Consider the following 24,459-nt stretch of genomic DNA (forward strand, 5'->3'; position numbering starts at 1 on the left):
TCCAGAAAGATCTCATTTTCCCCTGCTTACCTGACATTTATGATTTGTGCTGTGTTATGCAAGCTACTGTTTATTTGCCCCAGTCTATGTACGCGAAGACTTCATTACGTGCTACCCGTCACCTAACAAGGCAAATATCTCAATACGCAGGGCAGGCAAAGTACTTAAGTCGTTATGGAGTCGCCATTTGAGCCGATATGTTTGCAGCTAAACTAAATGGGAAGGACAAGTCTGGCTACCATGGTTACTATACTGGTTTTCTGGGATGTAGCTCAAAAAGGTCAAGAAGCAAATTCAGGCAAGACAAGGAACAGACTAATTCAGCAGATGCCACTACGTTGCTGGAGCAAACACACAAGCACCTACAAGCCATCTCGAGTTCAACTTGACAGAACAAACTACATTTTAATTCCTCGGTCTAACAACCAACATGATGTAACTTGAACGTCAAAACGGCAGGCTGTAAGCGGCAATCTCAGCTACCTAACATTAAACTCAGGCCCTCGAAACATTTGGAAACTCTAGCTTAAGCTTCAGTCGCCTTCAAACCCGCCTTTGCAACCCTCTCAACCACATCGGCAGTCTCTGCAGCCCTAGATAAGAACGGCGAGTGAGACGAGGTAAAGGTAACCTTCAACGTATGCGGACCCAAAAGTCCCGACATCATCTCCTGAGCAAAGAAAGGAACCGCCTTGTCGTTTTCGCAGGCAAGGTAAGCGCATGGAATATCGTGCCAGGGCTCGTACGTCACGCGCTCTTCGAACGCTTTGGTAGTCTGATGCTTCAAGATACTAACACACTTCGCAGCCACATCGGGTGCGACGTCTTCGTAGAATACCTCCTCAGGGCCGTCGACAGAGATCTTGCCATCCTAGAGACGATAAGGGATCAGATTCTCTCCTTTTAGTAACCATCCTCATGGGGCTCGCAATGCATCATCCCTCCTCGGACAACTCACCGCAATTCTCATCCAGGGCTGAATCTCATTCCTGGTCAAGCTCCAGACACATTCTCCTTTCGGCACCACGAATGCAGCAACATATAGCAGCGAAATGACACCGCCGGTCTTGCCCTCCGCCGCCCTCTGCTTGTAGCCGAGACCCTTAACGGCCTCGGCGGCCAGAACACCGCCATAGGAGTGTGCAACAAGGATTATTTGTCTTCCATGGTCCGCTAGCTCTTCTAGAACAGCTCGTGCTGATGCAGCGTCGTCAAACATGCCCTTCGTAGGTGGCTCGGCACCGACTGAGGGGTTTGTCGTAGCCTTGGTATCCCATCCTCTCTGGTGGAGCTCATCGCGGAAGAGATCGAAGACCTCAGGTGAGTGCCAGGCTCCAGGCGTGAGAACAATGATGGGCTTGGAGGGCATGTTTGGGGTTGAGTTACTTGGTCCCGCTTCGAAAGGACACTACTACGGCGGATGCAAAGAGAAGGATTGTCAAAAGGCTGCCCAGTTGAGAAGAGAAGATAAAATATTTTACAGAGTAAGTATAATGGACGACGTTGACGTTAAAACAATAACAGCTTTGGCTCATATTAATACTCGTGTAAACTGCCTGTTGGTGGCTAGACACCTTATGTAGCCGTCCAGTTGGCCCAGTCTCCATAGTTCAGCTCAGCAAATCATCTTTCGAACTATCGTCGGGCTGCTTTCAGCTCCATAACATCTGTAGGAATCCAGACATTTCAAGAAACCCTTCGTGAGTCTTAATAAGGAAACACAGTCAGACGAACAAGTGCTTCTCCAGCAAAAAACAAGAGCCCCTGGGAGGATGAACCCTTAAGCTAGCCAACCAGATGTCGTTTTAAGCTTCAAATGGGCAGCATTAGTGAGCTGACATACTTTCTAACCCCTAGTAATTTTCATTTAGGGCTGACGAGTTGCCGCTTGGCATCTGTGGGCCGCCTCGGACTCATGCACGTCGTGCTATAGAACAGCGAGATATGTTTCCATCACCGATGGGTAAGAGGTTTTATTATGGAAGGTATCGGAGTTTAAAATCGCCGAGTCGGTCGAGATTAAAAATTACAAAGTTCTCAGCTAGCCAATAAAGCTGAATTGGAACACAAAGAGGCATGCTCAAGGGGATAGCGGCCAACCTCAGGGCATTGGCATGCAAGGTACCAGACGAATGTCATTGTCAGGCTGCCCGATCTTACACAACTGGCAGTTGCAACGGAACCTATGAGGTACAACCAAGGCCATGTAGAGTAGGATTCTTTTACATGAACATAAGGACGTCCTGGGGTTCATCCTGATAGGATTGATTTCGGCGGCCAGGGGTCGCTCACATCCAGCCACTGTCTCCCAGCTGTATCCATGGTGAAGGACAAAGTTTAGGACCCTATAAAGGCAGGTAAACGAGGAGATGACAGCCTAGACTACCTAGGTAGTTTGATTCTCACCAAAGATAACAATGGAATAGTAGTTTCCGTAGCTATTCGAACACAATGAATGCCCGAGAGTATTGTCTTGGACGAACGGGTCCTTTTACTTTATACCCACTGGAGTTGTAATATGAGTCGGGCTCCGGTTTACTATCATTTTTCCCGCATCTAGTCATTATTGATTTGGGTGCTTATTTGAGCTGTATCTAATTTGTATTAACCTCGAAATCGTGCATCTGTGTAAAGTTCATGTCACCTCTTCCGTCAGATGTAGTTTAGCTAGAGCTGACGGCCGCGGATGACAGCCAGGGTAACGTCATGGGAGTTGTGACAGGAGCTGCACCAGGCTCAAGGATTATTGTCATTAGTATAGCTTTACAAAGTTTTACACATATCGCCTCGTATAGAAAACCAAATGAGACAGATTACTTCGTCCTCTTCCCTAATTGTCATAAGTACATCTCAAGTGCAGTTGCCCTCCAACAGGTGACTGGTAGAAGACACGTTATTCTTGCGGGAAGGTATTGATGAAACAAGTCGAGAACGATCACAGCTTGGCAGCAACACAAATTACTTAATGTCATAAAGTCAATTTACCCGCAGTCCATAATGCAAGACTAGACCTAACGCGCAAGAGGTATATAATCCCAATCCCAAGGGATGTCCCAAAGTGTCATTTCGTTGTGAACCCAGAAAAACCTTTTACAGCTCGTCGTGCTCCTCATCCTTCTTGGCCTCCTTGGTCTCCTGGGCCTTCTCTTTCTCCTCGGTAGCGGCAGGGGCGGCCTGGCTCTCCTCGGCACCCTCCTCCTTGTAGGAGACGGCAGCCTTGTACTTGCCGTTCTCCTTGATGAACTCAATGAGGTCCTCAATGGAGCGGGATCCAGAGTAAGTGACGGCGGCATCCTTGTTGCCGGCAGGGTAGAGCTTGATAGTGGGGAAGCCCTGGATCTCATCAGGGACATCGTTGGCAGTGGCGTCAACCTTGGCAATGACAACCTTGTCCTTGTACTCGGACTTGGCGAAGAGCTCACCAAGCTGGTCGTACTTGGGGGCCAGAGCCTTGCAGTGACCGCACCAGGGAGCGTAGAACTCAATCAGGACATCCTTCTTGTCATCAAGGACAATCTGGTCGTAGTTCTTGGCGACGACAACGGTGACAGGGCCGTCCTGAGACTCAGGGATGGGCTCAGACTTGATGCTGGGCTCAATCTTGCCAGCGACGAAGTCCTTAACGAACTTGGCGATGTCATCGTGAGTGATCTTCTTGTCCTGGTCGAAGGGGAACTTCTGGTTCTTAACAGTCTCCTGAATAGCGAAAGCGGGGAACTTGTCGGTCTTGAGGTTGAGGTTGCCAGCGTGGGCACCGAAAGCCTTAGCGTCGATGGTGGCAAAGTTGATCTTGCCGCGGTACTCCTCGGCGATGGGCTTGAGAGCAGCGCTGAGCTCGTCACGCTCCTCGGGGGTCTCGGCGAAGATGTAGGCAAGGGGAATGCCTGCGGACATGTAGCCGGAGTAGGTCTCAGGGCCGACCTCGCCGACAAGAGGAGTGGCGGCGGTCTGGGCGAACTTCTCGATGGCCTCAACGTCGAACTTCTCAGTGAAGGTAGCCTTGCCCTCGTCGAAAGACTTGTACAGGACGATGGCAGGTGCCTTGACGCCCTCAGCCTCGGCAACCTCGGCATCGTTGATGCCACCGAAGAGGTAGGTGTCGCGGAGCTTATCGGCGACCTTGGTGAAGGTCTCGTTGGAGGCCTTGTCAGAGGCATCAATGTAGGCGACGAGGACGACCTTGTCGGCGGTCTTGAACTCCTCAAGGGTGTCCTTGGTCAGGACAGAGACGGCAGGCAGAGACTGCTTAACCATGTAGGAGGTGATGGCAGCAGCCTTGCGCTGGCCGGAGTAGGGGGAGATGGTGTCAAGGCCACGGAAGACCTTCAGGGTGGGGTAGCCCTCAACGCCGTACTCCTGGCAGAGGTCGGCCTCCTCAGTGCAGTCAACCTTGATGAGCTTGATGTTCTTCTCCTTAAGAGAGGTGGCAGCCTCCTCGTACTCGGGGGCGAGGGCCTTGCAGTGGCCACACCAGGGAGCGAAGACTGAAGGAGGAAAGTCAGTTAGGAACAATTTTATACATTTGATTAAAGATGACAGAAAACTCACACTCGGCGAGGACGAGGTCGTTGCTCTTGATGAAGTCCTTGAAGGTATCCTTCTTCAGCTGAGTGACATCGCTGGCGGAAACCGCAGCAGCGGCGGCCAACAGGCCCATAGCAACACGCTTGCAGAACATTTTGACCCTGCAGCAGATAATGTCAGTTTTTATACGAGTTTAACGTGGTGCGAAAGTTGCTGTCAATGTGGCGATCGAAGATGGTAAAAGGGAGATTGTGAACAGCTTCGGGATAGCTGTCCTTTGCAAAGGTGGCGTTTGCTCCAACAAGCAAGGGGATGCAGCGGGGGGAAGCTTGGGGTACTGAGTTCTTCTGGGTTAACGACAGGAATTGCTCACCTTTCTTAACCGGAATAAAATGAACAGTGAAGAAGGAAAATTCACGCTTGGGTAGGAGAGGCGAATAATTCAGGCTCCAGAATGGTGTGAATGGGAGAGACTCTGGTCTTAAGTAGGTATGGAGCTGGCCGTTCTGGAGAAAGATTCCGACTTTCTCAAGGGCAATTGAGAACAGGTGTCCCTTTTTCCAGGAACCGCCGTCAGCTCATGCACACACTAAGGCGGCTGCAGTGTCTGTGTGGATTAGTGGATTCGGGGACCCCCTCCCCCTCTTTTTTGGGTTTGTATTCAGGTGTACTTGAGTGCCTGATAATCGTGGATCAGTACTTTTGGAAAGGACACAGATACTTACCCCAATCCACAGGACAGGCCAAGTTCTCCCTCCATTGTGAGGGGCAAATCGCACACTCCCCCCCTCCTCCCTTCTTCAGGTTACACCCCACCGTTTGGTCGGCTTTGAGAGCAAGTTACGGTGAATTGATAATCAACCCAGCCTGAAGTGAAGTGAGGTGAGATGAGGCGAGAAACCATCCGTGATTCAGTCGATAGGCTAGGCTCAAGTATCCAGACTACAGTAGGTACTGTGGTACTCAAGCAAATGGGGCAAGTAAGCTCGGCATATTGCAGGCATATTTGCTTTCGCCCCAATCTGTCTTACTTCTGGCAGTGATTCTTAGGATGTTGATTGTCAATCAAAACCAACGACGTGGGCGCTCGAGCCTACGCTATGCGTGGGTTACTTTCTTGCCATGCCATTGATGTTGGTTTCCCCCTATTCTGCGCGCGTTCCGCCTTGCGCCAGGGCGTTCTTTGAGACACACATTGTTGGATGGCACCGCTTCCACTCCGCCCATCCCATCTTTTTCCCCAGTCATTAATTCTCCCAGCCCAGACCAGCCACGGTCCAACGCGTGCGTGCTTGGTAAAGGCGACACCCTTCGGTATGGTTGGGTCTTCCTTTCTTTCCGCGCCTTACTAATTACCAGATCCAGAAAGTAACTACTCGGCGCCCGTGGTTCCTGGGGGCGAGGTCTTCAACTGGAGGCCAAAGGACACATTTCCTGTGTTCTCCACGGCCTGCAAAGCTCTGCGCTTCCTGCCACCGCAAGGTGCATCCATGGTTCCACCCTCTTCGCCTTAGGATTCAGTCTCCACTGCCGCCAAGCTGCCCTGCCGGTTCGAGATCCAGCGGCAATGCTACCGTGGAGCCGATCACTAACCAGATCTGGTCTCTCGGCACCATGTATGGGCGCTTCGCTCACAATTCGATGAGACCCCAGTCGATAGTGGAGGTGGCTCGTTAAGCTCCAGCCACCAGGCAGATGTGTTCTGCAACTCTGTCTGTACTCTAGTAGTATACCAAATGCTGCGGTAAACCCTCCCAGCCTAAGTTCTGGCAACGGGGCAAGGGTCCAACTGCAGAGTTCCCAACCTTGTCCTGGAGGATGCCGCATTTTGACTTGTGGATTTTTGGTCTTCGCCGGAGCTATAGTGAAGGAACATCTTGTGCAAGGCAGGTGGTAGACGGAGAATATACCAAGAATAAACACGGCTAGGGACCAATACACGGCAGTCTCCCAATTCAGATGGACAAAGGGTTGTTTTGCCCCTTCCACTCCTTCCGACCCTAAAGTTCCTTGCTCCGATAAATCTACAAATTTCTATTTGATGTTGGTTGCTTGTCGCTGCCTGCTAAGTGGAACCGTGTCCTGAGCCAGAACGGCGAAACGGCTGATGTGCTCCGTATCGCCCCAAACTTTCCCCTCCGCCCCGAACAATCCGGTCACATGTGGGGTCAGGAAACTTTCTGCTTCCGTTTGGGGTTCTGTGCTATGTAAATGGCTTGTACCAAGCATGCTTGTCAGAGTTAGACTCTATCGGTATCACATTCAATCTCCCTATATTGCTTTTTCGGTTCATCGGGTATGGTACTGAGTCGTTGAGCAGACAAAGTTGCAAAAGGACAGTTGTTCTAAAGTTGGAAGGATCTCGGGTAAGCAGATCAACCCGTCCTTCTAGCTGACCTAGTGCTGTCCAGAGTAGGCAAGTGCCAATGGTATCCATCCAATCAAAAGTGTGTCTCTACCCATTTGCTAGGCCACTTGCCTTGCTAAGTAAGATACCTTAGTCTTGGCATGACCACCCTAGAGTGGCTTACGGTGCGCATGTATACACTATTATGTTGAAGGAAGAAACGACAACTGTAAAATTTTGAGCAGCGTCTCCTCTTTTGCTTTTCTCCCTCCTTCCAGAGACAACGCCTCATCTAGTTAGAGTGCTTAGTTGGATGTTGTGCCACTGTCCTTTGCATTATAGCCTTGAGAAAGTTTGACAGCAATCGAGACCAGCCACTCACTTCACATAGCACAGCGCAAAATGCATTTTCATGCCTTGAGTCGGGAGCTGTTATCACGCAATGACCTGTTTCCTATGACGAGGAAAGATACAACAGGTGGAAGGCCCAGCTGCATAGTTGAGAGTCTTCGTTGAGCAGGAAGACTTACAACGGAAGGAGCAATAGAAGTGCTATTAGAATCTGGAGCCATGCAGTTTGCACTTGAGGAAAGACCATTCATATCGCTAAGCCATGCCCTTGTGCTCAAACTTTTACCAGTAATGGATGATACTGCCGAAACTGCACGAATTGGACAATAAGACCTGTTTGTCCCTCCAGTAGCGTCAACCACGTAATACGGTACTGTGATGGCTTGGCGGCTCTCGAAATAACTTCAATCAACCGAGGCCAGCGTCTCTGTGGCTATACCGCTTCGCTTCTATTGTTCATTAACCATACTTCGTATCACCATCTTCCGCTGTTCAGCCGTCACTAAAGCTGCATACTGATGGATACTACACACAACCCGCGTTTTGGCAGCAATGGTTCACTGCGAAATGTTTCCATGTCCAACGGTCGGTCTCCTGCGGGCCAGGCGCTTCTTCGCCGACCTTTAAGAAGCGTCAACGAAAACACCACCTTGCTTGCATCCCCAGGCCCTCTTGAGGGAATGCTCAAGACCACCACGGAGACAGGTGACATAGGCATTTTTACGATCAAACCAGTTGCACCCTCAGTTACGACTCATCAGTGCGCCAGATCAAGGTCTAGTCTTGATGTTAGGTCCATATTTAGGCCAGAGCCCTCTGGCTGTGCCGGAAACGAAAACCGACTCTGTCACAGGAGGCGCGGCTCTGGACGAGATACAATATCAGAGGCCATTTCGATGTATGGCTCCAGAAGTGACCTTTTGTCTAGACCTAGCTCGTCATCTCCTCACCAGGAGTCTTCGTACCGGCGGTCATACTCCTTAACTACAAGCAACTCACAACATCTGTCTCGCCGACGGTCAAACCGCACACTTCGGAGTCAACCAAGTAGCCGTATGTTGCAACGCCCGCGCTCTCCATTCCCCTATCCCACTCGATTGAAGCGCCCCGGTGTACGGCCCTCTTCACCCGCTCTCGCAGTAAACGGGCGTGTTGACTACAGTAAAATGGTCGAAATAGATCGAACCTCCTTTGTAAGTCCCCACATTCAGGATCCAGATTTCATCGGCGTGCTAAATATCGAAAAGAGGACTGTCCACGGATCATACAAGCCAACTTACCCCAAGACACACCGTGCACCTCCCCTTTCGTTTCGCTCCGACACTAACCAGTCGATGCCGTCTTTGCGCCACCCCAGCACGATGGTAGCATGCATCAGTCAAGATGGGCGTAGCCAGAGCCAAGCCGCATTGTCAAGCATCCACTGGAACAATGCCCAAACTGGCACGATACCTTGGCTTCCTGCCGACCAACTATCAAGGTCTTCGAGTCTAACGTCAGTCATCGAGTTGTACTGCCGATCTACCTCAGCATCCGGATCAGTTTACACACGTCCACTGCGCTCAGAGGGTTCTTTCTACTACGATTACACCGAGGCATTTGATTGTCCAGAGAGAAGGACTGTCACTCCTGGCTCAACGACGGAACCTCCTTTAGCCCCTATACCCAAACGAATTCCGAGCCTTATCAAGGCTTTGGTGCTTCGAGATGAGACAAAAGCTTACCTGGATACAGTGGGGGACACATCCGTGAAAAACCTCAGAAATACCTCCAGAGAAGATAGTCGAAATCCAAACAAAGACAATCCTGGACAAATTCAATCTAGAAACATTGACTGCAAGAGAATTCCAGTTACTTTGCCTTCGTTTGATTTCAAGGTTGATGAGAACTTGAAATCTTCGCTGGCTACCATTAACAGCCAAGAGAGGCCTGTCGACTCATGCTCGTTTCCAGCAGATGGTAGAGAAATGGGACTATCAGTTCTTTCAGGCAATACGCCATGCCTTGCCTATCAGCATTCTAGAAGTGTTGGCAAGCCTATGCGTAGTTGCGCTCAGATTACTACCAAAGATTTAGCAAACAATAACCAGAACGCCCTGTGCGCAGATGACCAAAGCCTAGGAGAAAACTCCGTTAATAACCCTTCACAAGCAACAGATGAGAAGAGTTTTGGTTCAGGTCCTGACGCATTGCGTAAGCTTCCTAGTGCCCCAGCTCCTAGCAACCCGATGCCTCGACGAGCCTCTTCCAAGGGCGGACTCGCATCAATGATTCGATCAAGCTTGCGACAATCTATCAGTCCCAGTCTTTCCGACCTAGCTGATCTGGTTTCATCTTTTGATCTCATTATTAACAAATCGAACTTCATGGGGAAAAGCAATGAAGGCCCGGAAATGAGGACCAACCCAACATACCACGGCTTGAACAAGGCCAACGACTTGCGAGTGGAAGAAAATGCGGAAGAAGTTGAAGTTGTGGATATCCAAGATATTATTCAAACCGGAAGCAACATGATGATGCGCAAGAAGTCCTTTTCCAAAGGCCATCGAAGAAACTGGGCAGTTGCGCGCATCAGTACAAGGTGCCTTCGGTCCGCAAGCTCGACGACCGTCGACAGTGCCGACGCCTCTATACTTTGCCCTGAACCTGTCTCACCAGCTCATGCATTGAAGGTCAGAAATAGCATCCCTCAACTAATGAAAGAATTACCATCCCTCCCTGGCGAGGGGATGTACCAATCACAGCAAATTACAGTTCCGTCATTGGAAGACCTCAGATATTCAATGACGTTCTCGCCTTTCCAGTTTGAGATTCTCGCAACTCCTCGATCAAGCCCTAGGATTACTTCAAAAAACCATGCAGAAGATCATGAATCTTTCAGAGCAAGTATTGAGTCCCAAATGGTACAATCAGATCCCAAGCCTCGTACCTCGGACCAGAAGTCGGTATATAATGACTCCCGAGCGGAAGCTAGTATAGGTGAAAACCAGAACGAAACTATACCTTGGGAATCGGATGCAAATAATCAAGATAAAAATCACGAAAAAGGAGCGCAGCGTCCGATAAAGCCAAAACTTCGATTGAGAGCACCCCGTCATGTACAGAGTACTCATGAATGCCTTCAAAATGAAGTAAACGGGACAGTGAAACACTATATCGGTGTCTCGAGGCTGAAAATTTTGGAAGATTTGGTGAATAACCCGTCTAATGACCTATTTACATCTACGCAACGCAGATATCTCAAGAGAGAACCCGTCTACCAGCGTCAAGATAGACAGTTGCTTTCCGTTACTCCGAACAGAAGAGGTGCGTGGGAAGCTCACCACCGGTGCCATTCCCCTGCAGACATAAACTCTAGCGGAAGTTATTTGCATGAGCGTGAAATCCCCCTGGCACATCCAGTCGATGCAAACTTGTTGCAACAAGTCAGCTCTGTTGAGGCTTGCGACCTGGACGATACACGCAGCTTCAGCTCAGACCTAACTTTCCTTCGGCCAAAATTTCTCCGAAAGAAACTATCAAATTTTAGAATCCGCATGAAAAAGTCCCGGCTTAATCTCAGAGGCCGAGAGAACAATAACATGGGACGGCACTCGCAACCAGCTGAGAGTATTGGCTCAATCAACCCTACCGCAGTTGGAGTGCGAAGTTATCGAGCCACACCATTGGACAACCGACCCAAAAGAATGAGAAGAATGAAAGTGTGGCTGACACGCGCAATTCATATTGTGATGAAGAAAAATTGAGAGGCATCAGTCTGGTAGTTGGTGAACTTGAAAAGCGAAGTATCACAGCTGCGCCAGTTGAACTTTTCTACTACTGCCAATTATATTTTCATGCATGACTCGGAAAAACTCGAGCGTTTTAAGAAGCTTCAAGTACTGAATGGTCATAGGAGTATCAAAGGGCTGACTGCTTGTGTTAGACCATTTAAAGTTGCGTGCTCGTAGTCTAGGGAGCTGCTAAGCGTGGACCATAGAAGACCGAGGCTGTGAACATCATTGACTAGCACAAGAAGATTATATTTACCATTGTATGTAATAATTCAACCAGATAAAGGTGGATACCGGTGAAGCTTTGGGGATGACCTGCGCCAGCAAGGTGAGACGTGGTTATGTTCCCAGTTTTTTAAAGTTAAGAACGAACTCGATAAGGATACATGATGGCTTGAAGTGGCGTGGCCATGGAGGTTCTCTCGTCAGTGTCTCTAGCCAGTGTTGCTACGCATACCTGATCTTGTTGGGAAGGGCTAGATGGTTTGCCCAACCTCTTAAGTAGCATAATCCCACAGAACCCTCTCTTTGTGGCTTTCGTTTTTATCCTTCCCGTCATCACGCGACACTCGTTTAGTACAACCTCCCTCGTTCCGCGAAGTCCATCGCGTCCTCTCGTTACCACACGATCGTTTATCAGACTAATGTGCTTGGAGGCAACAGACTTTCGTCGACTAGTCTAATATATGTCCATATGAGGTCCTGGTCTCTTGTAATAGGGAAGTCCAGCAAGCGTGTTTCAGCAGTCGAAGGGAGTAGAGTTGGTCAGATCATCGGAGAAAACATCGTCTGCAAAATCCAACAAGAGAGACGAACCGGAAACCCTCCGATTTCCAAACAGCCGAGAACTATCGACATCTCCTAGTCCAGTATCAACTAATTTAGCAAAAGAAGCCAACGTGTAGGATTGCGAATACAACATCTCAGGATTGCTAAACCGGGACAAAGATTATCGAGAGCATCCAAAGTCCCAAGCTCAGAGCAGCATGACGCCTCCGTCACCGTGCTTCGGCTCATCAGCCCGAAAGCCCTGGCCCCAATTCGATGAAATCGGCGAGAGTAGCCGCGTGGGCGAGGACCGCGGTCTAACCCCTAGTCCGACCCCGAACCACAACCAAAGCCTAAGGGGAGGGCTAAGACATAGGCACAGCCGGTTCATAGAGGAGATCGACGGCCCGCGGAGGGGAAGCGGCACCACGATGATCGGGATCGAGATCTGGGACTCGAGGAGCACACTGTCGACTGTCAACCGGAGAAGTCATGATGGCACTGCCGTTAGAGGAAATTGCAGTGTCACCCGAGGGGGAAGAGGGGGGTTGCGCCGTCCCGGACAGCAACCGCCGCCTGTTCTGAGATCTACGAGACATGGCGGGCATGAAGATGAGATTGGCCGGGGAAATGAATGGGACATGGAAGTCGAGGACGGAAGCCAGACGGATGACAGGTCGCAACGGAGAATCAAGAGATTCGTAGGGGATTTTGTTGCCATGGTGCGCAAGGTAGTTGGCAAGAAGAAGAAGCGGAAGGACAAGGGGAAAGGAAAAGAGGTTGAGAGCGACGACGGAGATTGTTGTCAGAGACGACGGCAACATTCTTCGAGCAGCACATTCACGGAGGTGCCAGAGGCGTGGTGGACAGCTTAGGTGATCTGGCCTGTGGTGGCCTTCATTCGAGTTGTTTATATTCATTGAACGGATACCCAATGTGGAGGATCCGGCATTGTTGCTGGAGGAAGGGTAATTGGAAACCCCTTTAATATCTAATGTCAAGCGACGGATTTCTGAGGAGAAAGTCTGCCTTGAGGGAACTGTCTGAGTGAATTCGTCTGGAAAGACAAAATTTAGAATACACCTCCCCCGATAATGAAGATCCGTTCCTCCTCACGACGAGCCCACTGGATGACCTTGTTGGCACCTTGAGTAACGACGGCGCGGCTAACGTTGGGGCCTGCAACGCAGTAGAATTCGAAGATGGGTGTGATCCATGCTAGGGAGGTGGCGCCCTCGGAGACGGAGTGCAAGACGCGCATGTGGGAGTGCTTCGCATGCACGGCGGCGTGGAGCTGGTGATATAATGTCATGAGGCGGCGACGGGCTATGAGGGAGGAGAAGACGGGGTCGAGGGCGGACATGCTGAACTGGACGTTTGCGCGGGATTTGTAGAGGAAGTGGGATATCTGGCCACCTGGGGCGATGTCGATAGCATTAGGTCGACCGGCGCGGGCGGCGGCTTGTATGATGGCGAGGTGGCCAGACTGGGCGAGGGATGCGGCGACAGCGTCGCGCATTTGTTTAAGTTCGAAGAAGGATTCCTTATCTGGGCTGATGAGGATAATCGCCAGCTCCTCGTCTTTATCTGCGGTGGGGTCTTGTGTAGTGGCTTGTTCGCCATCGACGCCATCGAAGAAGCTGACGTACATGTAGAGGTAACCGCGGTTATTGAAAGCGGGCAGACACAAGGGGATCCAGTTCTCGCCGCCACCTGCCTTGATACCGCTGGACTGGAAGAGCATGTTGAAGATGAGCTGAAGGTCGCTGGGGTGTAGGGAGTGACGGCGTGGGCGGATGACGCTTACAAGCTTGCCGCCAGCTACAATGAGACCATACAGCAGCTTGTCGGTCCTCTGTTTGAGAAACGCGTTGTTGATCGCATGTCTTTGGGACTTGCGTAGTTTGAGGCACTCTAATGCCCCGAGTAAGGCGGATGGTGAACCCTTGGTGAAATTGTCCGCAAGTGATGAGATGAGTGGTTCGGTGCCCTCAAGGGGTTTGCGAAGATCAGTGGACGGACGATGAACAAATATGTTCGTCAGAACTGGTAGAGTAAGCGTTGAGAGAATTTGCATATATAGAGCTTCGAGCTGCGCCCTGAGCTGAGAGTCACTCTCCCCGAGCCGACTGATAGCGACGAAATATAAAGGTCCCTGGGTCGCTATGACAAATCGCGTATGACCGGCTGTGAAGCCGGTCAAGGGGTCCTTAGCCCCTTCGTAGAAAGAGATAATCGTCTGAATGACGCCCATGTATGAGTTAATGAGCCCCAAGTCACCATGCCGGCTGTAGATGGGCTTTCCCGCCGACGAGAGGATCATGTAATGTTTCAACTTCGACTTCCAAATCGTCACTCGTTCCTCGTCTGTAAAGTTCGGATCGGATTCATCGGGAATATCTTCAAACTCGTTCTCGAACCCGGCCAGGTTGCGTGTCGTATCATCCATCCTTAGACTTTCAAAGGGTGGTACCGTTGCCGACTGTGATCTGAGCAGGTTCCACGCAGGGCTCCTCTTGTTAAACTCCCCCACTAGTAGGCTTGCAATGTCGCCGGCGGGCCGCAGCGTCGGCGCAAAGCTTGTGATGCTCATCGAGTCCTCCCCCTCATTCAGTGTTCTCGTCGGTGTACCCTGGCCGCTTTTGGACGACTGTGTCGGCGTCGAGACAGCCCTTGTGCCTGGTGTCGAGAAAGTGCCGCGGGAGCCATCTGGAAAGGAGAGAGTTTGGATGTCGAGAGGCGTGACGGCGGTGGTGGCAGCTGCCATTGCCATTCTGGCATCTACCGAATGGTTCGAGTCGAGCGAAGGGCGTGGAGGCAGAGGAGGAGGCTGCTCCTCGCTGGGACTGTGGCCGTTGTCCTCACCCATGGTCGTGATCGCTGCGGAGACGAGGGCATTTCAGCTAGGTTGTAAAGGTAATGCAAAGCGACACGCCGACGCGTACAGCATGTATCGGTCAGTTACTCGTAAGTCAACGATAGAACTTCATGATTGTATGGGGGTCGTAAGGGTTGTTTCGCGGTCTAGGTGGTAAGGTGGTTGCAGAGCTGAAGTAGGAGTCCAGTCCGGAAAAATGGTCCCAGAAACAAGCCTGGTGGTGGGTGTAATGATGTATTAGAGGGGCGCCGAGATTTAGTGGTGCAGCAGCCCTGATTAGTGGGAACGTTCCGCTAATGGAGCGACTCAGGTCCACCCCCTCACCGGAGCTTGAACCTGAAGTGCTCTGTCGTGGGGAGCTTGTTGGCTAGCTAGATGGGAATCCCCAAATCCCATGGGAAATTGACCAGGCACCTAACCCTTATCGTTCACCACATCAAGCTGTTGTTATAATAGCAAATCTGATTAAGGAGCTGAACCGATGCGACGTTACAGCATTCAAATGAGTTTAGAAGGGCCATGCAAGGAGAACGAGTCCACCCACACGTCGGTTACACCATTGATTGTGACCAGTGCGCTATAAATACTAAACATGCCATCGGTGTATGCGCCCAGGTTTTTGGATCCCCCAGACTCATTGGAGTGTACTCCGTACATGGAATGATGGCGATCATGAGAGTGCCGATCATGGCGAAAAAAGGCTGAGCTAGCGTGGCCAACGGATGACCTTTAAGTACAACACTTAAATTTGTAGAACGTTTGCGACGTTTATCCAAAAAAAAAAAAAAAAAAAAAAAAAAAAAAAAAAAGTAGGTGCTAATTAAACACAGTCCAAAGCCTAGAAGCGTGACTGCGTGGATACCAGAAACAGACGCCTGATGACGTTGTAGTTAGTCCTTTCTCGGAGCTCGATAGTCAGGGTTAGGCCAGCCTCGCCAAGTGGAACGGCCACTAATTATATATGTCCAATGGGAAGCTTGGGAGCTTACAGGGTATACCCCACTATGCGCATGCCCTTGGAAAGAGACATGGTAGCCTTTCGAGCTCACCATTCTGTCCCTGTCGACCTAAGTGATGAGAGCAGGGAGACAACAGACGTTACGGGCTAGGAAGCGATGAGCCCTCAAACCTTCTATCTCAAACGAAACAGAACAACCTGATGTTCCTCTGGTCTCAACGGACTCCCAGTACCCGCAATCATGGCTCTTGAGCCTGGCTCTGGCCGGCGCTCTGTCTCTCCTGAGAGCTCAGGTCGGACCTCTCCCCTCCCGCGCCAATGGAGGAACCAACTTGGCACTGGTAAGAAGCTCGGTGATGGTTTGATAAGATATAAACCCTAACAATTATACAGAGGAGGCCCCATCAAAGGACAAGAACTATCGAAAATACGCATCCGGCGTCGAGCGAGCCCTGACCCTCTTCGAAACGGCCCTGCAGGAATGGGCAGATTACATTTCGTTTCTGAATCGCTTGTTGAAGGTAAGTAGTTCCCTCAGATAGGCGTTAAATAATACACAAGACTGATTCAGGGAACAGGCATTGCAAGCCCGACACCCCTCGACCACGACTGTACCCTCGAAATCCACCGTTGCGAAGCGCTTGTCACAGTGCCTCAACCCCTCCCTACCATCGGGAGTACACCAGAAGGCTCTTGAGGTCTACAATTACATATTTTCAACAATCGGAACAGATGGATTGTCTCAAGACCTGCCACTCTACCTCCCAGGCTTGGCCTCGACGCTCTCATTTGCATCTCTGTCTGTCAGGACCCCCTTCCTTGATCTTCTAGAGCATCATTTCCTTGACCTTGATCCTCGATCTCTACGGCCAGCAATGAAGTCTATCGTTCTAGCTCTTCTACCAGGTTTGGAAGATGAAACTAGTGAGGACTTTGACCGGACACTGCGCCTGATGGAGAGCTTCAAGAAATCGATACGCCCTCCAGGAAGCGAAGACCTTGAAGGACCACACTCCACTGGAGATGACTTCTTTTGGCAATGCTTCTTTCTGGCCTCTATTACGGGGTCCAGTCGCAGGGCGGGAGCGTTGGCCTACCTCGTAAGGAATCTGCCCAAGCTGGGTGAGCCTATTGTACAAGGGAAAGTGGTAAAGAATGGCGTTCAGGTTGAGGAGCAGTCCACACAACTGGCGCAGATGGTCACTTCTCCTGAACCAGGACTTCTTCTACGTTCCTTTGCAGCCGGTCTAGCTGACGAGCAACTGCTAATTCAACGTGGATTTTTGGACCTCCTCGTCACACATCTTCCATTGCACTCCAAGGTGCTTCAGACTAGTGTCAAGGCAGGCGACTTGGAGTTGCTTCTACGTGCTGCAGCAGGCGTTGTCATCCGTAGAGATATGAGTCTCAACCGCAGGTTATGGGCATGGTTTCTTGGGCCAGAACCTGCCCCGACAGAGAGCGAGAGCGGCATGGATTCGCCTTCTTCTACCGACCCACACCACTCATATCTTGCTTCTAAGACAAGTTATTTCGAGGACCATGGTCTCCGGCCATTGACGCGAGCCCTTTTGAGCATGATTCATACCGACCGAGATTCGAGTCCAGCGGAGAGAGCGAGACCTTACAGAATATGCTTGTCGCTAATGGATCGATGGGAGATCGGCGGATTAGTTGTCCCAGAATTATTCCTACCCATCGTCAACAGTGTTCGGCAATACAGAAATCAGTCGCCAGCCAAGGCAGACTTCAACGAGGTGTTCCGTAGTGCGAGCGTGTTTTTCGATGGCGTTGAAAGTGGACTCATATATGGCGAGATTGTCAGCCTACTTGCACAGGCCATTGGACCAGGAAATCTGCCGGATAAAGAGCGGCTGGACAAGCTTGATTTAGTGAACTTCATCCTGGCTAATTTCAACGTCCGCGAGGAGGAAATGATAACCATACACGCGCCACTGACAGCCTTATCTATTCTCAGCATGCTGGAGGACACGAGAGAAAGGCAGAAACCATCCAATGCTTCGCCGAGAGGTTCTGGGAAAATCATAGAAGGGGCACTGGGCATTTCATTGATCCTTTTGGACCTGGTACCAGATCGAGCCTTGCCTCCAGCGAATGAAAAGTCCAAGAGAACGATAGAATCCGGTGTCTTGGCAAACATCTCTGCGGTTGAACTTTTGAAAAAAATCAAGTCATTTTACGTTGACGAGCAGGGCAACCTTGACGCCAATATTCCTCTTGCGCCAATCGAAGTTGGTGAACTTCTCCTGCGAAAGTCGGGCCAACTTGTCTGCGATGGGTTGAAGAGTTCCGACGCAGACTCCAATTTAGGTGCAAAGGGAAGGATTCTTACCTCCCTCTTGTTGAAAGCGCCATCGTCCTACCAGCTCGACGCTACCTATCTTCTCAAATGTCTTCATGAGCGTCTGGAACATACTGGAAAACTATCATTTCTTTCCTTTAACTCAATCCTCTATTTGTCTGCTCACCTATACTCTGCGGAGCGCATAGAATTGACAGACCTGTCTGGGCTGGTTACTCCCTTGGTCCAACACGCTTGGGAGTTTCTATCGGCGTCGGAGCCGAAGTACCATGTTGAAACGGTTAGGGCCTTGTGGCAGCTTCAGACTGCTCTTACAGTTCAGAACCGGGATATTGAAGCCGCTTTAGCAAGCCTCATCATCAAGAACGATGTTCAAGGATCTTTTGCGTCGCGCCCGGCTGATGCTGGTCGCCGTTTCTCTGTCTTGTGGTCTCACACATTGCAAGATTCCCACTCGGACAGACGAGGGTCAAAAACACCAATGATTGAGAAGCCGCCGCAGCTCCGACTGGCTGGGTCAGAAAACTATGATGCCATGTTGACACGGCCGCTGTTCTTGATGCTGGATGCGCTCCTGGATGAACGAACACAGCTGTTTATGACCGTCAAGGGGTGGCTGAACAGCTTGATCGGCATAGATAAGTAAGTCGATTCCTATCTTAACCATTTCAACTTGGACACTGACCAAAAATAGGTTGTTCTTGATCTTTGTCCGAAAGTTTTCGGCCCTTCCTTTTCTCAGAGCTAGCAATGACGCTGGGTCCGCTGCGGCATCAACAGGGTCAACAACATTTACAGCCAATGACGATTTAGATCTCTGCCTTTATTATCTAAGGACGTTGTCAAATGTTCTTAGATGGGCTCCTGATATTATATGGGATGTTTTGGCATCAACATCGCTTACAGTCGATTCAGAACATCCAGAGATCGCGCATATGAGTACGCCGATTGAACCTACGTGAGGGCATGGTAAGCTAACCAGAGACAGTTGGACATGAAGGTGAAATATCGATGCAGGAAATATTTATCCATGTCTGCCTGCGTTGCATTGCTGGAAATAACGAACCAGAAGAAAACATTCGAGTTCGGTCCGCCCAGCTTCACCGATACGCCCTGACTGTGATGCACCAAATTCTTCTTAATCCTTACGCCGAGCCTCTCGCAAGCCTTCACCTGGAGAACGTCCTCATTGAGCGTCTCCTACAATCGCTTAGTGGAACTGATCCATATGTTCAAGTCCTCCTACTTGATGTCGTCTTCGATGCGTTAAAGCTTCGAGACATCATAATTGCCGACATTCCTCCTTCCCCGACTTCTGAAAGGAGGACAATGAGCCTGGATCCTTCAAAAAGCATCAGAGTATCGACACAGTCAGAATCAAAACCGACAGCACCGCCACCAAATCTACTCAAATCTCTTCAGGCTGGGCTGAGCTCTCCCAGTAGTCGCAGTGTTCTCGACAGTTGGGTCAGCTTCCTCACAGAATGTCTACCGTTTTACTCCGATACCATCTTTCAAGTTCTCATTCCTCTCGTCGAGACACTTTGTCGCCAGATCTCCAACACTTTCCAAGATTTGCAATCCATGTTCAGGGACAATGGCGGCTCAAGGCAGGATGCGTGGAATGCTCCAGAGTCCACTCTTATCTCATTATTGAATGCTCTGGAGCAGGTTCTAGCGCGAGGGCACGAGCGACTTCTAGTCGAAGAGGCTAGAACGCAGGTTGTCAAGGGCCCAGACCAGCAACCAGGCTTCTTTGGAAACATGGTATCTGGTGTCTTCAACTCCGATGCCCCGCAAACGCGGAGTGCTACTGCAAATGACAGACTCACGGTTCATCTTGCATTCCAGGACGCTGTACGCATCTGTTTTACAATATGGTCATGGGGCCAAGGGAACGATGCGAATGAACAGGATACAACTTCGGTAGCGTCTTTCAACTACACGTCTCTTCGTATGAGAAACCGGGCAAGACGGTTGCTTGAGCATCTTTTTGCTGCGGAGACCTTGGAGTGTCTTGAAACGGTCATTGATATCTGGCGAAGCTCCATTAACATCACGACACCAGTACCTCAGTCAGAGGTCTTCAATCTGCTACCAGCACTAGATGGTTCTCGGCCAAAGCACACTGTTCCTGCCATATTCAATGCTATCTACAGCAGAACCAACCCTGCTGCTTTGGATGCGTCTCGGAAGTCTACTCTGACAACGTCACTTCAAGACATCGACCTCGTAACGTTTCTGGTTGAGTATGCTCGTACGCTAGAGGACGATGCAATGGATGAGATTTGGCTCGACTGTATGGCCTTCCTGCGCGATTTGTTGACGAATCCTTTCCCACACCGACAAACACTACCCAGTCTACTAGAGTTTGCAGCCGTTTTGGGCGAAAAGGTTGACAACACTAACTTCGGGGAACAACGAAAAATGAGGCGTGAACTGGGAGTAAGTAGAACACGCTGAAGGCTGTGGCACTTCACTAACCATGATTAGGACCTCTTCCTGCGGCTATTGACCGCGATATTTACCACTAAGCCTATGACCTTTGCAGACACATCACCATCTTACGAAAAGGCGGAAAAGAATCGTGACGGTATTCGCCGTACTGCAACGATCGCGTTGGTCAGCGTTCTCGATCGAGCCGAGGATGTGGTGGCCATCCTTGCATCCATCGTCCCGAACCTCCCCAAGATCTTGGTAGAAACAGACCGTGTCTTGTCTGCAGCAGGTACTATATCGACCAATGTTATTGGACCGGCGTTCAGGGCAAAGGCTTTTCCTGAGACTGTTTCCAAAAACACATTGGACCTGCTTCAGGAGTTGTCTCGACTGCCAAACAATCAGAAATCGTGGAAGAAGGACGTCAGCGATGCTTTCAATGATGCTAGGTTCTTCAGCTCAAGCATTGACCTAGTGCGTAGTGATTGGTTGCCACTGCTGAGGCAGTGGACCGTCAGTGATAAGGAACGAATGCCCGAACTTTTGAGTCGTATGAGTCCCCCAACAACAGCCGGTATTGTGTTTGGCGTCGGTGCTACTTCTGCCCGCCTCGAAGCAGACCGAAAGACGCAGCTTAACCTTCGTCGGACGGCTACCTTAGTTCTGGCCTCAAACGAAGATGCCTACGTCACAGAACTGCCTCTTATACTGGACAAGGTGGTGGAGCTTCTTGCTGCCACAGCAACGTCATCGCCATCTTCTACAACACGGGCAGAGATTTATATGCTCGTTCGTGCGCTGGTACTGAAAACCAGCGCTGTTCACCTGGCTATGATATGGCCGGTCATCAACGCCGAACTTCATGCCGCCATTGCCTCCGTTGTTGCTCCGGACCACAGCACTGCATCCGATACATACAATAACCTGTCGATTTTGCAAGCTTGTAAATTGCTTGATCTTCTTATTTGTGTTGCGCCGGATGATTTCCAGCTTCATGAATGGCTCTTTGTCACCGATACAATTGACGCGGTATACCGGTCCACTAACTACCAGCCGGTTGCTCTGGTAGATGAACTCTCAGAGGAGCTTGGTGCCATGGGTGTCAGCTCATCTCTGCAAAGCACGCCGGCTGCTCACCTTGCTGCAAGCAGCTCCCACAGACGGCCACTCCTGGGACACGGCGGCATCAACGACGAGATCAGTATTGACAGAAAAGACGAGCTGGTCGGTAAGATTTTGCGTCCCTTCTTCGGCCAGCTCAGCATCTTTGCATTCGAGTCAACCTACGCAATGGCGTCTCTGGATCGAGAATTCTGCGTTCACGGGCTATTGAAGGATTTGTTTGACGAACGTAGCGTGGTAAAGGCGTTGTAAAAATGAGTTGCTATCTATCACCATTATGTCATGAAAAAGAGCTCAGCCGGAATGAATACTAGTTTTTACGTAGACTTCTTCGTATTTAATGTCCCTGGTATGTACGCCACCATGGCCTTACTCGCGCCCTCCATGCAGTACTGCACAACCTCGAGCTTCTCCCCTTCTGGTGCCAGCTTTGCAATCTGTCTTAGATCGCTGGTTCGTGGCAAGAACAATGCGTGGTCCATTGGGCTACAAGCATCATACAGCTGCTGCAGGTTGTAGGGCTCCATCTTGCTCAGATCAAACACCTCTGCTGACCTATACCCAGGGCCTCCCCAAGGTGGCGAGGCAAAAATAACAGTCTCAGCCATAGGTAAGCGGAGCTCCTCACTCAGCTCATCGGGCGAGTTCTTGAGTTTCTCAAGATACTCGAAACAGTCACCATGAACCCAGGTAATGTACTCGCTAACCTCGTACAACTCGGCGTTGTGCTGAGCACAGGCCAGAGTGGCGGCATCGCGCTCGATGGAGATGATGCGGTCCCAACGACCTGAAAGGGCAAAAGCGATGGTGTTGCCACCAGCGCCGCCAAAAATATCGACGAGGAAGTGTTTAGACTCGTCAGTGTGGGACATGTCGTTCGCAACGGTGTTGGCTACAGGCTCGGGGGTCACGCCAAACCAGGCAGCATCGGTTAGGTAGACGCCTTCGTCATACCAGGAGAATATCGAGTATCGCTGAGAAAAATACCTAGAGATCCAGGTTATTCCTACTACTTTTACAAAGGCGACATGGAATTAAACAACTTACTTTTGAAGATCCCAAGGTACTTCGGCCTTGGAGTTATAATGGTGGCACTCATCCGTTAGGGGAAGTTTGGCGGCTGCTTTCATTTTGCAGGCAGTGATGCATGAAACACGAGTATGTACCAACCTTTTTCCTTGGTTATGAAGTTAAGAACCAAGTGAGATTTAAGATATCTCGGTTTTAGTAACCGGAGATAAGTCGCATGCTGGACTTTGTAACTTTCAGCGTTCTGATGTTGATGAAAATGAGATGAGCGAGGCTGAAGCAGAAAGCTTGAACCACAATCATCGATCCACTCAAAGTGCCCCACTAAAGCGGGAAGAGCTTGGACCATATGCAAGGCTGAAGATTCCGGCCAGGTGCCTTGGATGACAGCTTGCTTCAAGGGGGGCGGATACGTAGCTGTAGCTTTAAACATCTTGGCTCGGCGAACTTCGACAACTGCGCAAAGGTGAAATTTTCCGAACCGATACCACCATAACCAAACAAAACCATAGTTCAGCTCGAGTGCTTGGCGCGACACCATGTTCAATGCGCTGAACCGCTTCATGTCCCGCTTGGACGGGCAGCAACCTACCCAACAGAACAACCGCGAGGGGTCTTTTGGATTCCAGGTCCTGAGAAATACGAACCTCGAGCTCCACGTTGATCCCTGGTTTGACTTCATTATCGGAATAAACGGCCGGCCTATTGTATGTTGAATCTCTAATCTTATGAACTTTTCCATTTCCGCCCCGGAACCGAAGGGACTAACACGACACTTATAGGACAACCCTGACCCAAGACTCTTCGCCCAAGAAGTCCGCAACTGTGCAGGCGGTACCGTTCTTCTTGGCCTATGGAGCGCTAAAGGTCAGCGTACCCGCGAACTACATGCTCCTGTGCCTCACGACACCGCCTCCCTCGGCCTCTCCCTGCAATGGACACCCCTCGCAGTAGCCGCTAATATCTGGCATGTTCTTGATGTTGCCTCCAACTCCCCTGCTGATACTGCGGGGCTTCTTCCCTACGGTGATTATATCCTAGGCAGCCCCGAGGGCGCGCTGCATGGCGAGGGCGGACTCAGTGAGCTAGTGGAAGATCACATCGGCCGTCCCCTGCGGCTGTATGTCTACAACAACGAGTACGATGTCACACGCGAAGTGACGATTCAACCAACCCGTGAATGGGGTGGGGAGGGCGCTCTAGGGTGCGTGTTGGGATACGGAGCTCTGCATCGACTGCCCCCACCGCTTAATGAGCCTGTCTCTGCACCAGGCGAGATGATGTTTGATGGGGAGAAGGACTCGGGGGCGGTGTATGGAGTTGCGCCTGGTGCGGAGGCGTCGCAGGATCTCTTTGTGCCGGCAGCTGCTCCTGGTCTTGGAGCTGGAGGGCCTCCTCCTTCAGGAGGGGAGTTTCTGGTGCCGGCGCAGATGGTGGAAGCTGGCGGAGCGGCGCCACCACCACCTGCTGGCACAGCAACGACAAGGAAAAAGAAGGAGAGGCATCACGGCGGAAACCAACTCATGGATGACTACTTCAAGGAGCAGGAGAAGAAGAGCAGAGAATTGGACAACGCGCCTAGCGGAAGAGGGACACCAGTTGCGCCGCCTCCAAAGACAGGAGGTCCACCGCCCCCGCCTAGGGCGGGCACTACATCGCCACCTAAGGAGAAAGAAGAGGGGGGTGGTGAGTGAGAATAAGTCGCGATTTGAGAGATGTGTGCGAGGTTCATAGACTAGACTCTGTTTCCCATGATGATTCCCAGAATTGCATTTCTTTGCTTTTCGACGTTTACCGTGCTGTTATGCAACGCCTGCTTCTGTATTGTACAGTTTGTTCGTTCGTTTTGCATGTGCATGCTCATGCGCTCGTCAAGCCGCAATGGCGTGGCTTTGCTCTATCCTCCACACGCCTTGTTCCCCTTTATCGACCCCTTTGCTTTGGTAC

The 24,459-nt window shown here is 50.6% G+C and overlaps 6 protein-coding genes across 6 annotated transcripts; 2 read left to right on the forward strand and 4 right to left on the reverse strand.

Annotated features, from left to right (window-relative positions):
- Window positions 1-526: 526 nt before the first annotated feature.
- On the reverse strand, window positions 527-1,369 carry CTRU02_205720 (uncharacterized protein; the record flags this gene model as incomplete). Its single annotated transcript, XM_036727713.1, has 2 exons — window positions 527-871; window positions 959-1,369. 2 exons carry the CDS (start codon window positions 1,367-1,369, stop codon window positions 527-529), a joined length of 756 nt encoding a protein of 251 aa, XP_036580669.1.
- A 1,721-nt stretch (window positions 1,370-3,090) lies between these two features.
- Window positions 3,091-4,678, reverse strand: CTRU02_205721 (protein disulfide isomerase; the record flags this gene model as incomplete). Its single annotated transcript, XM_036727714.1, has 2 exons — window positions 3,091-4,484; window positions 4,549-4,678. 2 exons carry the CDS (start codon window positions 4,676-4,678, stop codon window positions 3,091-3,093), a joined length of 1,524 nt encoding a protein of 507 aa, XP_036580670.1.
- Window positions 4,679-12,835: 8,157 nt separating this feature from the next.
- CTRU02_205722 (vacuolar fusion protein mon1) lies at window positions 12,836-14,632 on the reverse strand (the record flags this gene model as incomplete). The annotated part of the gene is made up of 1 exon (XM_036727715.1): window positions 12,836-14,632. The coding sequence occupies one exon, from the start codon at window positions 14,630-14,632 to the stop codon at window positions 12,836-12,838; it is 1,797 nt and encodes a 598-aa protein (XP_036580672.1).
- A 1,208-nt stretch (window positions 14,633-15,840) lies between these two features.
- CTRU02_205723 (cellular morphogenesis regulator) lies at window positions 15,841-21,735 on the forward strand (the record flags this gene model as incomplete). Its single annotated transcript, XM_036727717.1, has 6 exons — window positions 15,841-15,940; window positions 15,993-16,120; window positions 16,178-18,564; window positions 18,617-18,861; window positions 18,911-20,367; window positions 20,416-21,735. The coding sequence occupies 6 exons, from the start codon at window positions 15,841-15,843 to the stop codon at window positions 21,733-21,735; spliced, it is 5,637 nt and encodes a 1,878-aa protein (XP_036580673.1).
- Window positions 21,736-21,800: 65 nt separating this feature from the next.
- On the reverse strand, window positions 21,801-22,613 carry CTRU02_205724 (RNA methylase family; the record flags this gene model as incomplete). Its single annotated transcript, XM_036727718.1, has 2 exons — window positions 21,801-22,470; window positions 22,531-22,613. The coding sequence occupies 2 exons, from the start codon at window positions 22,611-22,613 to the stop codon at window positions 21,801-21,803; spliced, it is 753 nt and encodes a 250-aa protein (XP_036580674.1).
- A 438-nt stretch (window positions 22,614-23,051) lies between these two features.
- Window positions 23,052-24,206, forward strand: CTRU02_205725 (GRASP55/65 family protein; the record flags this gene model as incomplete). Its single annotated transcript, XM_036727720.1, has 2 exons — window positions 23,052-23,219; window positions 23,295-24,206. 2 exons carry the CDS (start codon window positions 23,052-23,054, stop codon window positions 24,204-24,206), a joined length of 1,080 nt encoding a protein of 359 aa, XP_036580675.1.
- Between the last annotated feature and the right edge of the window lie 253 nt (window positions 24,207-24,459).

Source organism: Colletotrichum truncatum, assembly GCF_014235925.2.
Source record: "Colletotrichum truncatum strain CMES1059 chromosome Unknown Contig_0003, whole genome shotgun sequence".
In the NCBI taxonomy this organism is placed as follows: domain Eukaryota; kingdom Fungi; phylum Ascomycota; class Sordariomycetes; order Glomerellales; family Glomerellaceae; genus Colletotrichum; species Colletotrichum truncatum.